This window comes from Ipomoea triloba, chromosome 13, assembly GCF_003576645.1.
Source record: "Ipomoea triloba cultivar NCNSP0323 chromosome 13, ASM357664v1".
In the NCBI taxonomy this organism is placed as follows: Eukaryota; Viridiplantae; Streptophyta; class Magnoliopsida; order Solanales; family Convolvulaceae; genus Ipomoea; species Ipomoea triloba.
In genome coordinates, this window is record NC_044928.1 from 24,720,982 (window position 1) to 24,734,463 (window position 13,482).

Here is a 13,482-nt window from a genome sequence, read left to right on the forward strand (position 1 = left end):
ACTGTTGTGAAATTACCAATTTGGTCCTTGACAATTTTTTGTGCCTAATTAAGTCCTTCAAATTTGAAAAATTTAAACAATTTGGTATTCGGTTTATTTTGCTGTTAAACATCCGTTAAATTAGGACTAAATTGGTAATTTTTCTATAGTCAAGGGACCATTTCAGTAAAAAATTAATTACCAATTTGGTCCCTTGATTATAGCAAAATTACCAATTTGGTCCCGATTTAATGAAAAAATAAGCGGAGGACCAAATTGATTAAATTTTTCAAAGTCAATGGACTTAATTGTTCACGAAAAATTATTTAGAACTAAATTGATAATTTTGCAATAGTCGAGGGACCATTTTGGTAATAAACTCAAATATAAACTATTAACTAAGTATGGTTGGGAGTTTACACTAGTTAATTACCACAAAAGGCTTCGAACTTGGTAAGTTAATACGGACTGAATTTGTGTGAGCTCTCTCCCCAACCGAAACCATCACCAACAGGCAACAACATCAAAACCAACAACCTCTTTCACACGTGTCCATCCATGGCTGCACCTCCATGAAAACCCTCTCTCCAAGCTCTCTCTTCACTAGCTCCCTCTTACCCATTTTCATGAATCTCCTACTCCCAAATCTCTCTGGATAGCTCCTCTTCTACTTCTCCTTACAGTAATATAAGGAAGGAACAAAAAAAAAAAGGAGGATAGGGTGTGAAAATGGGATCTCTGGTTCCATTTCTCCAGTTCGGACCCTCCAATTCCGCCGCCGCAAACGGTGTTCCGATGATCGAACCGAAACTGGAGCCGCTTGATGAATTCACCCAAGCCGACCTGCAAACCTCACCGGTTTTTTCAAACCCTAGCCCCACTGGCTCCAGTGACAAAGCGGGTTCGAGTTCCGGTTTCAGTTCCCGCATCGCACAGGAGGCTAATGCTAGTGAGAGCTTGCAAAATTCAAACGAGGCCAATGTGTATTCAGAATTCTATCGAATTTCTGAGATGTTTCGTGCTGCTTTTGCTAAGAGGATGCAGCAATACGGGGATGTGGCTGTTGTGGAGGATCCAGATAATTCGAGAGCTATCGTGCCGGTAAACAGCGATGATCAATCCTCGAGTTTGGTAATTTCGAGGAAGAAGTATCAGCAGAGGTCGTCTGAGCTGGTTAGAGTTACGGATCTTAAACCTGAGGATCAAAGGTATTTCCGGGATGTGGTGAGGAGAACCAGGATGCTTTATGATTCTATCCGCGTTCAGGCGATCCCGGAGGATGAGAGAAAACATCATCAGTTTGACCAACGAAAATCTATAGGAGAAATGGAGGCCTCGCAGCTGATGAGGGAGAAGGATGATACTAACCAGCAATGCGAACGTCATAAGAAACCTAGAGGGGACTTGAAGGCCTCACAGCTGATGAGGGAGAAAGGTCTGTGGTTAAATCGTGATAAGCGTATTGTGGGCGACATACCAGGAGTGCTCATTGGTGACTTGTTCTTTTTCCGGATGGAATTGTGCGTGGTTGGATTGCATGGACAGCCTCAGGCTGGAATTGACTATGTTCCCGCTAGCCAGAGCTCAAATAGGGAGCCAATTGCTACTAGCATCATAGTTTCTGGGGGGTATGAGGATGATGAGGATGCAGGGGATGTGCTAATCTATACTGGGCATGGGGGACAGGACAGGTTCTCGAAGCAGTGTACGAACCAGAAACTCGAAGGTGGGAATTTGGCATTGGAGAGAAGCATGCACTATGGAATTGAGGTTAGGGTGATTCGTGGCTTTAAATATGCGGGCAGTGCTAGTGGTAAAGTCTATGTTTATGATGGTTTATATAGAATTATTGATTTTTGGCTTGCTGTGGGTAAGTCTGGCTTTCTTGTGTTCAAGTATAAGCTAGCTAGGATTGAGAATCAACCCGAAATGGGAAGTTCTGTTTTGAGGTTTGCACAGACTCTCAGGACGCAGCCACTGGTGGCAAGGCCAACAGGGTATATAAGCCTTGATATATCAAGGAAGAAAGAGAGCACACCTGTCTTTTTGTATAATGACATAGATACTGACCAAGAGCCTGTGTATTATGATTATCTGCCCAAGTCTGTTTTCCCGCAACATGTCTATCAGCATGTGGGGAGTGGTACAGGCTGTGAATGCGTTGCTGGATGTAATGATAATTGCTTTTGCGCGATGAGGAATGGGGGAGAGCTTGCATATGATCACAACGGCATCTTGTTGAGGGGGAAGCCTGTAGTTTTTGAATGTGGCCCACATTGTCATTGTCCTCCGAGTTGTCGGAATCGAGTCAGTCAAAAAGGTGTGAGAAAGAGGTTCGAAGTGTTTCGGTCAAGGGAAACTGGTTGGGGAGTTAGATCATTGGACTTGATCCAGGCCGGCTCCTTTGTTTGTGAATATGCTGGTGTTGTCCTAACTAGGGAGCAAGCCCAAATTTTCAGAATGAATGGCGATAGTTTAGTATATCCAAGTCGTTTTGTTGAGAGATGGGCTGAATGGGGAGATTTATCACAAATACATGATGACTATGTACGCCCAGAGCATCCGTCAATTCCTCCTTTGGATTTTGCAATGGATGTATCCAGAATGAGGAATATAGCCTGTTACATGAGCCATAGTTCAAGTCCCAATGTTCTTGTGCAGCTTGTACTTTATGATCATAATAATGTCTGCTTCCCTCGCCTTATGCTTTTTGCAATGGAGAATATCCCTCCATTAAGGGAGCTTAGTATTGACTATGGGGTTGCTGATGAATGGACGGGGAAGCTTGCTATCTGTAACTGACTTATTTGGATGAGGTTGTGCTGTTTTGAATATGATGTGGAGCAGCTGCATTGTCCCATTATGTATGGAGGTAATCCATAAACTCTAGTTCAACTCCTCAGTAGTGTTTATTTTTTAGTTTTATAGGACTATCAATTGCTTCATTGTCAGAGAACAGTCTTTTCCTTCATTTAATGAATTGTTGTTTCGTAGTTCTCCATGAATTAAATCATATATCTGCAACAACTGGTAGCCTTCATTTACTCTGCTAGATGTTATGTGAAACCTTAACATTCTGAGAAGTTGTATGAAGCTCATGTTTTAGATACTAAGGAAAAGTTTTGGCTTCAATAAACTGGTTTTTCCTGCTTTGTATGACATTATCTGGAATTTTTTTGACAAATTTTCTATATCATGGATCTGGCAAGTAGGCAAAAACTCATCATATGTTTACAAAAGCAATCATTTATTGTTAAAGAAACATAAAAACCAATGCCTACATTTTGCATTCTTCTTTAATATTCTTTGTTTGCATCCTACATGAATATATGATTTTTCATTTGCAAAAAGATATTGCAAAAGCGGCATTGGTCGTTCTCTTTTGATGCTATAATTTATTTGCTTATAGCATTATTTCCCAGTTGAGTATGAATTAGTTTAGTTTTATAGGCCAAAGTGCCAAATAGTAGCATGACCTGGTAGGTGAAAGTAAATCCAATTGGTTCCTCACATCTATGTGCCTGTTCTTCAATGAACAAAGCTATAAAACACTGTGAGATTAACTGGAGTGCTGAATAAAAACTCTTAAGGCTGATGGAGCTTTATGGAAATTTTGTGTATTAGGGGACTGTTTACTAAGATAGGTAATCCTACGGATTATTAGATTGTGGAATAGAGAAATAGAGAATTGAGGTAGTAGTTGTAATATATTATCTGGCTATCTATTATATTTATGACCAGTAACTCTGTTGGAATATATTTGATTTAACACCTAATTATAAATCTTTGAATGACCCCCCATCTTCGTGTTTGAGTTATCTTTTTCGAACAAAGAGGAATATCCTTATGTTTGAAATTTGGGAAAATTGCAATTTTGATCCTTAAGTTATGGCCTTTATGGGTATTGTCCCAAAATTTTCCATTTAGTGGCAATTTCAGTCCCTCTGTTGACAGAACTGTTAACTTAAAAAAAATACTTTTCAAATCTTAAAAATGGACATTGTAGTAAAATACTGCCAACAATCAATTATTCTTTGTGGTTGTAGCTTTCTCTATGTTCAAAATTTCAAAATATCTCTCCTCCAGTAATTGCAACTTTTCCCAAAACCATTGGCACCCCTGTTCCAATCTCCCCTCAAGCCACTCAAAATCTAGTTCAGATTCAGCCACAACACGGGCTAAAACCAAGAAGAATTGCCAGAATTGTTGTTTGAAAGCTTGGTCAGTTTAGGCTTTCTTGCTGTAATCATTCTTTACGCCTACCAGTTAAAGAACAAAAAAAAAAGGCATATGGAGCGAACCTCAAAGAAATTAACACAATCCACTAAGAGCAAAAGTTCAACAAACTACGTGTAGTCTCTGTAGCAGGAAAAAAAAAAAAGAATCATCCCCATATGGCCTGCTTAGCCATGAAAATTGTGAAGAAACATAAACATCAGAGGCCACAGCCTCAGACTCTAATGATAACTGGAGTTTTCCGAAGCTTATTTTAATGCTTCTTTCCTAAATTATGTAGAGCACTATGTGTATTATGCATTATCGGCTTGCTCATCAGCATTTCTTCACCATTCTTCAACTCATTCTCTTTCTTTCCTTAAAGTACTACTCTAGATAGGCAATAAACAATTTCAGTTTCATAATTTGGGATGGTAATTTATTTGAATATTCATTTAAAATTTAGAATTCTAATTTTTATTTAATTAGGTTGCAAAGAAAATCCACTAGTAGGCAGCATGCATGTGCAGCATTTGACAGTATCTCATGTGCATTTAGATTTTTCTATTTTTATATATATTTGGTTACTGGACTACTGGAGATCCATTTAGTAAGTAAACTAACATCTATTAACTGAACATGGTAGGTTCAACAGTCCATTCACTCCATTGAGCCTAGCCTTTAAGTAGTCTAACTCTATCAATGGTCACAACCCTATTACCTTTAGAATTCTACCAGTACCAATGAAATGAATATTGAACTTGTCCACAAAGAACATGCTATATTCTAACCATTTAAAACTGTTGGTTCATTGTTCACAACACTAATCCATAAGGTCTATATTTGATTAAATTGAATGACTTGAAATGAATGTATCTACGGGAAATAAATGATATGATTTTTTAACCCTTTCTCTGACATACAGCAGAAGACCTAATCTAAAAGAAGTTTCTTCTTTCCCCAACAAAGTGAGGAATTGAAGTGAATGATTTGGGCACAATGTTATGTTATAGTATTCACTTGCCCAGTGGTTGTTTGCTGTGAGTCGTATTCTGGGCCCTTTCACTAGATTATGGAGTGTAGGCTTGGAACAGAGTGTTGCTGAATCAAAAACTTCAAAGCGTTCACATAGATTGCTTTGATAACACTATAAATTTCTAAATGCATTGTTTTCCCCCTTCCTAAAATATACAATTTATAAAGTTTACATTGGGCTTTCATTTGGGATTAGAGTAGTCCTTCCCTTATTATTGTAGAATTTTGCCTCCTTCCCTTATTATTCTGTTTTTTTTTTTTTTTTTNAAATATCTCTCCTCCAGTAATTGCAACTTTTCCCAAAACCATTGGCACCCCTGTTCCAATCTCCCCTCAAGCCACTCAAAATCTAGTTCAGATTCAGCCACAACACGGGCTAAAACCAAGAAGAATTGCCAGAATTGTTGTTTGAAAGCTTGGTCAGTTTAGGCTTTCTTGCTGTAATCATTCTTTACGCCTACCAGTTAAAGAACAAAAAAAAAAGGCATATGGAGCGAACCTCAAAGAAATTAACACAATCCACTAAGAGCAAAAGTTCAACAAACTACGTGTAGTCTCTGTAGCAGGAAAAAAAAAAAAGAATCATCCCCATATGGCCTGCTTAGCCATGAAAATTGTGAAGAAACATAAACATCAGAGGCCACAGCCTCAGACTCTAATGATAACTGGAGTTTTCCGAAGCTTATTTTAATGCTTCTTTCCTAAATTATGTAGAGCACTATGTGTATTATGCATTATCGGCTTGCTCATCAGCATTTCTTCACCATTCTTCAACTCATTCTCTTTCTTTCCTTAAAGTACTACTCTAGATAGGCAATAAACAATTTCAGTTTCATAATTTGGGATGGTAATTTATTTGAATATTCATTTAAAATTTAGAATTCTAATTTTTATTTAATTAGGTTGCAAAGAAAATCCACTAGTAGGCAGCATGCATGTGCAGCATTTGACAGTATCTCATGTGCATTTAGATTTTTCTATTTTTATATATATTTGGTTACTGGACTACTGGAGATCCATTTAGTAAGTAAACTAACATCTATTAACTGAACATGGTAGGTTCAACAGTCCATTCACTCCATTGAGCCTAGCCTTTAAGTAGTCTAACTCTATCAATGGTCACAACCCTATTACCTTTAGAATTCTACCAGTACCAATGAAATGAATATTGAACTTGTCCACAAAGAACATGCTATATTCTAACCATTTAAAACTGTTGGTTCATTGTTCACAACACTAATCCATAAGGTCTATATTTGATTAAATTGAATGACTTGAAATGAATGTATCTACGGGAAATAAATGATATGATTTTTTAACCCTTTCTCTGACATACAGCAGAAGACCTAATCTAAAAGAAGTTTCTTCTTTCCCCAACAAAGTGAGGAATTGAAGTGAATGATTTGGGCACAATGTTATGTTATAGTATTCACTTGCCCAGTGGTTGTTTGCTGTGAGTCGTATTCTGGGCCCTTTCACTAGATTATGGAGTGTAGGCTTGGAACAGAGTGTTGCTGAATCAAAAACTTCAAAGCGTTCACATAGATTGCTTTGATAACACTATAAATTTCTAAATGCATTGTTTTCCCCCTTCCTAAAATATACAATTTATAAAGTTTACATTGGGCTTTCATTTGGGATTAGAGTAGTCCTTCCCTTATTATTGTAGAATTTTGCCTCCTTCCCTTATTATTCTGTTTTTTTTTTTTTTTTTNTCCCTTATTATTGTAGAATTTTGCCTCCTTCCCTTATTATTCTTTTTTTTTTTTTTTTTTTGGTGGCTGACGGTAGTTCATGTGTTGGACACTTGAATGCTCTGAAATATTACATTCGGAGTATTTACTTGCTGATCTATATGTATTGTGTTTATTGCTCTCTTTGGATTCTTTTCTTTTTACTATCTTTTCAATTTGCAATCTAGCACGATGGTTTCTGTGCATATCAATATATATCATGTGACTGAGAATAGATATCTTCATTTATTTAAGGCGAATAACTGGCATACATGCTTAAACATTAGTTTAACCTCTCATGTCATTCCATAATGAAGTCAATGAAAGTGTTTTACATGAAAACTTTTCCTACTCTGAGTTATTTATGTGTGATGCAGATGTGAATGGGCATATTGGCTGCAGTTTTGTGACATTCCGTTATCTTGCACTGTACAAAAATTTTCTGTCCCAATTTACAGTTGAAATAGTGTTAAGACAAACTGTGTCCAACTGACTTTGTGAAGTGCTGCTCCCGTCAATTTGCTGGCACAACTATGGATCTTAGACATTTCAGGTAGCTGTCAAAATTTACGGCTGTCAGAAATGCGAAAGAGGTAAGATAAATTCGGTTATAGTGTTTGGAATCTCGTGAGGATTCAGAAGGGACGTTTAACTAACTTATCTCACTGATTGAAGTGATGTAGTTGATTTAAGAACTCAGTGTACAATTCAGCTTGTATATTTGTAGATAGAATTGCTTAAGATGATGCTGTGTATATAAATCGTACTGCCAATCCAGTGTGATTAACAGAATCCCGGTTTCAATGCTTCCCCCTTTTTCAGTTTCTATAATGATTTAGCGAGTTTGGATGTGGATGATAGGTTTTATGTTTTGGATCATATCTTTTAACTAAATCTCTTTTGAGAGATTTTTGTTGCAGTTGTTAGCTAACTGCAGTGTTGGAATTGCTTACTAGAGGCTAGAAAATCATGGCATTTACAAGAATTTAACTAACAGCATTAATAATTTTATTTAAATTTACTTTTTTTTTTTAGGTAAGGAGGAAAACTTGAAGCCATTTTTCGAATAGTATGCAATGAGTAAACTATACTCATATATAATAATCTACAAATCATATAGATGAGGTAAATTGTACTAGAAAAGATGAGGTAAATTGTACTAGAAAAATTCTATCTAATAGGTCAATGGAATTGATCAAGAGGGTTATCATTGGGTGATGTGATTGCAACATCATTCATTATGTTATCACAAAATATCCAATTAAATGTCATTACCACTAGACCACAAGGTCTTTTGATAATGAAATAGTTACACAATTGGATTATGTGATTGACAAATCATTCATTATGTTATCACAAAATATATAATTAAATGTCACTAACACAATGCCACACCAAAAATTAAACAATTAAATAAAGATGATCAGATATTGAATTATAAAGTTGCGAAATTTGATTTTAAAAACTTTTGCTATAGTGATAATATGAATAAGTTGTTAATCAAAATTTGAACATCAAGTCAGGATGGCCGAGTGGTCTAAGGCGCCAGACTCAAGTTCTGGTCTTCGTGAGAAGGCGTGGGTTCAAATCCCACTTCTGACAATTCATCTTTTATTTTAGCCTTGTTGGGTTTTGTTCCTTACTTTTCGTATGCTAGTTGATATAGTAATATTTCTTCTTCTCTGCTGTTTTGTTTATCACTTTTTTTTTATTATTTTATTTGTTATGTATTCTATAAAATGGTGCTAATTGCACTTTGTTTGTTTGTTTTTTTTTTTTTGAAAAAATTGCACTTTTCTTCGGTAACTTATAGGGTAAGTGTAGAATTCATCTATAATTGTTGCTCTTGCTAGCTTTTCGCCCATAATCTATCATTAGTGTTGCACTTTTAATCCCTAAGTTAACTCCTCGTGTTCAATTTTTGTCCCTAATGTTTTGTTAGTATATGGATGAAAAGTGCAATGCCAATAATAATAACTTAGGGACGAAAAGTAAGCAAGACCAACAATTATGGACAAATTTTACAATTAACTTATAACTTAGGGGCGAAAAATGTAAATTATATTTTATATTTTCATGTATATTGGTACTTGTTCTTTATTATTTACATTTTTTGTTTGTTTAGAAATAGTTATAGTCTTCATAATTTAGTTGAGAAAAATTGAACATTCGGTCGAGTGGTCTAAGGCGCAAGACTCAAGTTTTGGTCTTCGTGAGAAGGCGTGGGTTCAAATCCCACTTCTGACAATTGAAATTTTATTTCCCACGTCGAAAAGCACAATAGAATACGAAATTTATTTTGTTCCTTATTGATTTCATCCTATAGACTAGAATTTTAATTTTGCCAAAATTTATTTTGTGAACTAAATATGACATAAGTGAAGAGGTCTTGCATGTGCTGGGCTAAAAGAAAAAACAAAAATTAAAAATTAAAGACTTATTTAACCCCATTAAGCTTAATTTTAATAAGGATATTTAAATAGTGTTATTTTATCATTTTATAGAGAGATAGTGTCCATGTAATGTAATTCTCTTGTCATTTGGGAACAAAGAATGGAATGAGTATTTTATTAAGCAGAGTTGAAGGGGCATTTTGGTGAGCATGATGGACAAATAAAAGCAATTCAATTTTTGGCGAGACAAAAGCAGTAGTTAAAATAAAATGAATGAATCTCTTTAATATAGGATGATACAAGTTTGAATGTGTGGCTGTAAAACAATGATGTATACTAATTCACTAACTCAATCCAATTTTACAATAAAGATTCACCAACAAGTAACAAAGAAATAAACACAATCAATATCAAATCTATCTTTTGTTACCTAAATACAAAACTAATCACATCCGCACATCATTTTCATCTATAGAGCAATCTATTAGTCAAGAAATTCCAGGAGGCACAAATTAGAACCACCACCCACCTGACTTTACCATCTTCATTGCCGGTCACTGCTTCCAGCTAGACACAGCATCGGATTTGATCAAATAGATAACCTGATCACTGGAAACAACGTATATCCTCCTTTCAAGCCATAATCAGAATTGAGGAGAAAACAGAAAATATTAGCAACAAATCATTCGAAAGGGATGTTAGTACCTTGCAAAAGAAACTTCAAAGTTCATCATGCATATGTTGTTCCAAGGGTACATTCAAAGTAGGAACAGCATTCTGTTCGATCTGGACAATGTTAGCACCACCATCTCCTCCAGCCCTAGGTACAATCTCCACTTGCCCAGCCATACCACTCTTCACGGCTTCCATTACCTTCCGCTGTAACTTGAGTAGCCCAATACGCTTTGAAACAACATAAAGAACTGCCAATGCGAAAAGAAGAAACCCAGCAACAAGTATCACCCTGCGCATAAGAACTCAACTCAGAAACCCGAATGGAGGACACAAGTTATTTAAATAAAAGTGATTACTCATTTATGCCTATCAATAACATCCTGGCGTTGCATTGTGGAGAGAAGGTTTCGGGTTCGCATCAGCAATGAGCGATGGCCCTTGTATTCGCTTTCAGCTTTTCTCAATACTCCTGTTGATTCCTCTGCAGTACCCAAACCATGTGAGTTGTTATCTAATATTCTAACCCAATAAAATTAAATTTTTGCTTCCATAAAACATTGAAATTTGACATCATGTTTGATTTACTTGTCAATACAAAATATTGAATACAGAGAAAGATACATAAATCTTTCTACAACTCCATTGGTCACATCTGAATTCAGATCATACCGGAAAGTAAAGCTTCAATATAGGCGCAAATGGCACCATCTGGATGCACATTGAGCAGGACGGAGTAGATTTTTTAATATAATGCAATTTATAACATGTCCAACTTACGATTGCTTGAACTAAGCTAGTAGTGTCAATGGCAATAATCATTCTCTCATGTGCACTTCTTTATTTTCTTTTCAACAGTAGACAATAGTACCAGTATGTGTGAGCAAAAAAGCACACACACATATCCTTTGGTAGACCTCCTCCAACAGATAATCAGATATATATAATCATTCATTGCATGAAGGGTAAAAATCTGAATCTTCACTAACCAAGTTAAATTTCACTATTAACTATTTTGTTTTATAATTTATAGTGTAACAAAATCCTCCCTCCCCACCCCTCTGCATTTTTTATTTGTAATATTTTTACCCTGTTCATAAGAAGAAAAATGCCCACGACACTAAATGAAGCAAGATATGCAAATGACAAGAACTTATCTGAAGAATGAGATCCTATGTATTAATGAAAGATATATACCAAAAGTCATGAGAGTACTTGCACTTCTTTCAACCTCCTGAAACATAAACAACAATCACAAAACAAAATTAGGCAAATGTTTCATGAAAACAAAAGGATAATTTCAGCAGGAAAAAGAGCCAAGGACTGGATAATAACCTGAATCATCATCTGGCGAGTGCGACGCAGACTCTCTGTGATACCTTCAGCTGCAGATGTCATTCCAGCTTTTGTCCTGACACATAATTCACATATTATGATTCAGTTAATTCAATTAATATCCTGGTAAGACTACATAAAACCATATAAGGACCATATGAGTATTGAATATACATTAAAAATGTAAAGGAGTGCATAATACATACTGTAGGTTACGCCTCCGAATGGTTGATTCTCCTCCACCTCCTAGAAGCAATTCTCTCTAAATGCAATCATGTGAAGTTAGACAAACTTCTCTAATAAATTGCCTTGAATAAAAGTAAATGACATCATCTCACCCAAAAAATAAAAGGAAAGAAAACAGAAAGGTAGCATCACCTCCACAAAATAATCTGAAATGATCATGGAGGGTAATACAAGAACTATCGTATTTATTTTCCAAAAAAAAAACAAAAACAAAAAACAAAGGAAGCTATTACGCTCCATAATATTGAATCTGAAAATAACAGAAAAGCATTACCTCTTCTTGTGCGGCTTTCCTCATATTAGCCTTGGCTTGCAAATTAGCATTTCTCAGGCTCAACCTCAAGCTAAATAATTCAGAAAAGTTTTAAAAATCAAGGTAAGTAAGCATTAGAAGAAGCATGAGCATGCACACAGAAGTAGAATAACTCTTTTATTTTCCTGCATATGCTATTCTAGCTTCTAAAGCATAAGGAAAAAGTATAACAAGAGAACCCAATATGTATTAATTGCCCAGACATACTTTTCATCAGATCATGTTTCCTATCCAGGATGCAAAAGAGAGTTTCAATAGGTACTGCAAACCATGCAATTCACTAGTCACTGTGAGAGTCACCTTTAATGTGACTAGTGTTTTCAGTTTTGGAAAACTGGAAACAAGAGTTACCATTTACCAAATTTAGCAATCACATAACAGGTTGACAGCACAGTTATATCCCTGGATTTCTTAAAAATCAACTCATTAACTCGTAAACCACTTTTCATTTCCTTTTATTTTCTAATTGAAATAGAATGATTAGCCTTTAACACCACATTCTTGTCGTAGTAATCTGTAAAATATAACAAAGAGAAAAACAAAAAATGCAAAATTCAAATTGTTAAACTTTATAAAAAAGTCTTCATAATATGTCCAGTCAATTAGCAATAAGTGCGTCCCCAGCAATTTTATTTCCCAACTTTTTTAACTCTTCGGATAAATCAATTAACCAAAAACATGTAGAACCTCCAGATTTTATCAAATAGTTCTTCACAAACTTTTGATGAATTAGCAATGAATTCTTCTTCTTCCAATCAAATTTCATTCCCAATTTTCTAATTCTACGAATAAGTCATCTGAACAAAAAAAAAAGGACCTTTTTTTGAATGATATATCATTTTAAAAAAAGCTATGCAGATACCTATGAATAAGCTTTTTCCAAGATTCTGCCAAAAACTGGGCATCCTGGACCTGATCATCAGTGGGCAGCTGTGGTGCCAGGAGATCAAGCTTGAATTGAAGTGATTGGAGCAGATTTAAGCTGTCCTGTGCAACGCCATTCAGTCTGGGGAGTGAACTCTTCTCTTCTGCTGTTGCTGAGGATAATCCTACTCCAGTTTTTCCGTATTCTTGGATGGAATTGATGTGATCATCTGCTTTTTTGCTTGTTTCCTCAAACTCTTTCTTCACCTTCTCCACCTCCTCCGCCACCTCGTCCATTGGTATTTGAGTCAAGTTTAACCACTTTCTGAGAGGAGATTTTTGGAAGTTACATGAGGCATAGCCGCATAGGAGTGTAATTTAGCTAAGCCAAGCTCAAATAGTCAAAACTCAAAAGCCAAAGCTCAACTGAGCTTTATTTTTGAACTTGAGCAGTTGAGCTAGAGCTAGACTCATTGAAAAATTATTTTTCAATATTTTATACAAAAGTTAATAATATTAAGCATTGTATAACCAAATAAATAGATGCTTCCAACAAATACAAGTATTTTAATAATCAAAATGGCAGAATGATTTTAGTCAAAGTGAGCTCTTAAAAACTCATGAATTTTTGGTTGACGGGTTTTGGTATAAGGTATGGGTATCAAAGGTATGGGGGGGGGGGGGGGGGGGGGAATAA

General features: G+C 35.7%; 2 protein-coding genes and 1 non-coding gene across 4 annotated transcripts in view; 2 read left to right on the forward strand and 1 right to left on the reverse strand.

Moving 5' to 3' along the window:
• Positions 1 to 432: 432 nt before the first annotated feature.
• Positions 433 to 7,815, forward strand: LOC116002066 (histone-lysine N-methyltransferase family member SUVH9-like). Its single transcript, XM_031242072.1, has 2 exons — positions 433 to 2,851; positions 7,340 to 7,815. Exon 1 carries the CDS (start codon positions 709 to 711, stop codon positions 2,779 to 2,781), a length of 2,073 nt encoding a protein of 690 aa, XP_031097932.1. The 5' UTR covers positions 433 to 708; the 3' UTR covers positions 2,782 to 2,851; positions 7,340 to 7,815.
• A 665-nt stretch (positions 7,816 to 8,480) lies between these two features.
• TRNAL-CAA lies at positions 8,481 to 8,564 on the forward strand. The gene has a single exon. It is a non-coding gene; the product is annotated as a tRNA-Leu (tRNA).
• Positions 8,565 to 9,614: 1,050 nt separating this feature from the next.
• LOC116003162 overlaps positions 9,615 to 13,482 on the reverse strand; it is a 6,310-nt gene continuing 2,442 nt past the window's right edge. Inside the window, exons 2-9 of one of the 2 annotated variants that reach the window (XM_031243328.1) lie at positions 12,784 to 13,110; positions 11,883 to 11,952; positions 11,569 to 11,624; positions 11,363 to 11,438; positions 11,225 to 11,261; positions 10,397 to 10,511; positions 10,061 to 10,319; positions 9,615 to 9,964 (exon numbers count right to left, since the gene is read on the reverse strand). In XM_031243328.1, the coding sequence (XP_031099188.1) occupies positions 10,076 to 10,319; positions 10,397 to 10,511; positions 11,225 to 11,261; positions 11,363 to 11,438; positions 11,569 to 11,624; positions 11,883 to 11,952; positions 12,784 to 13,082 (897 nt within the window). In that variant the 5' untranslated portion in view covers positions 13,083 to 13,110 and the 3' untranslated portion in view covers positions 9,615 to 9,964; positions 10,061 to 10,075. Of the gene's footprint in view, positions 9,986 to 10,060; positions 10,320 to 10,396; positions 10,512 to 11,224; positions 11,262 to 11,362; positions 11,439 to 11,568; positions 11,625 to 11,882; positions 11,953 to 12,783; positions 13,111 to 13,482 lie in introns of both variants that reach the window. The other variant, XM_031243329.1, reaches the window with a different exon arrangement.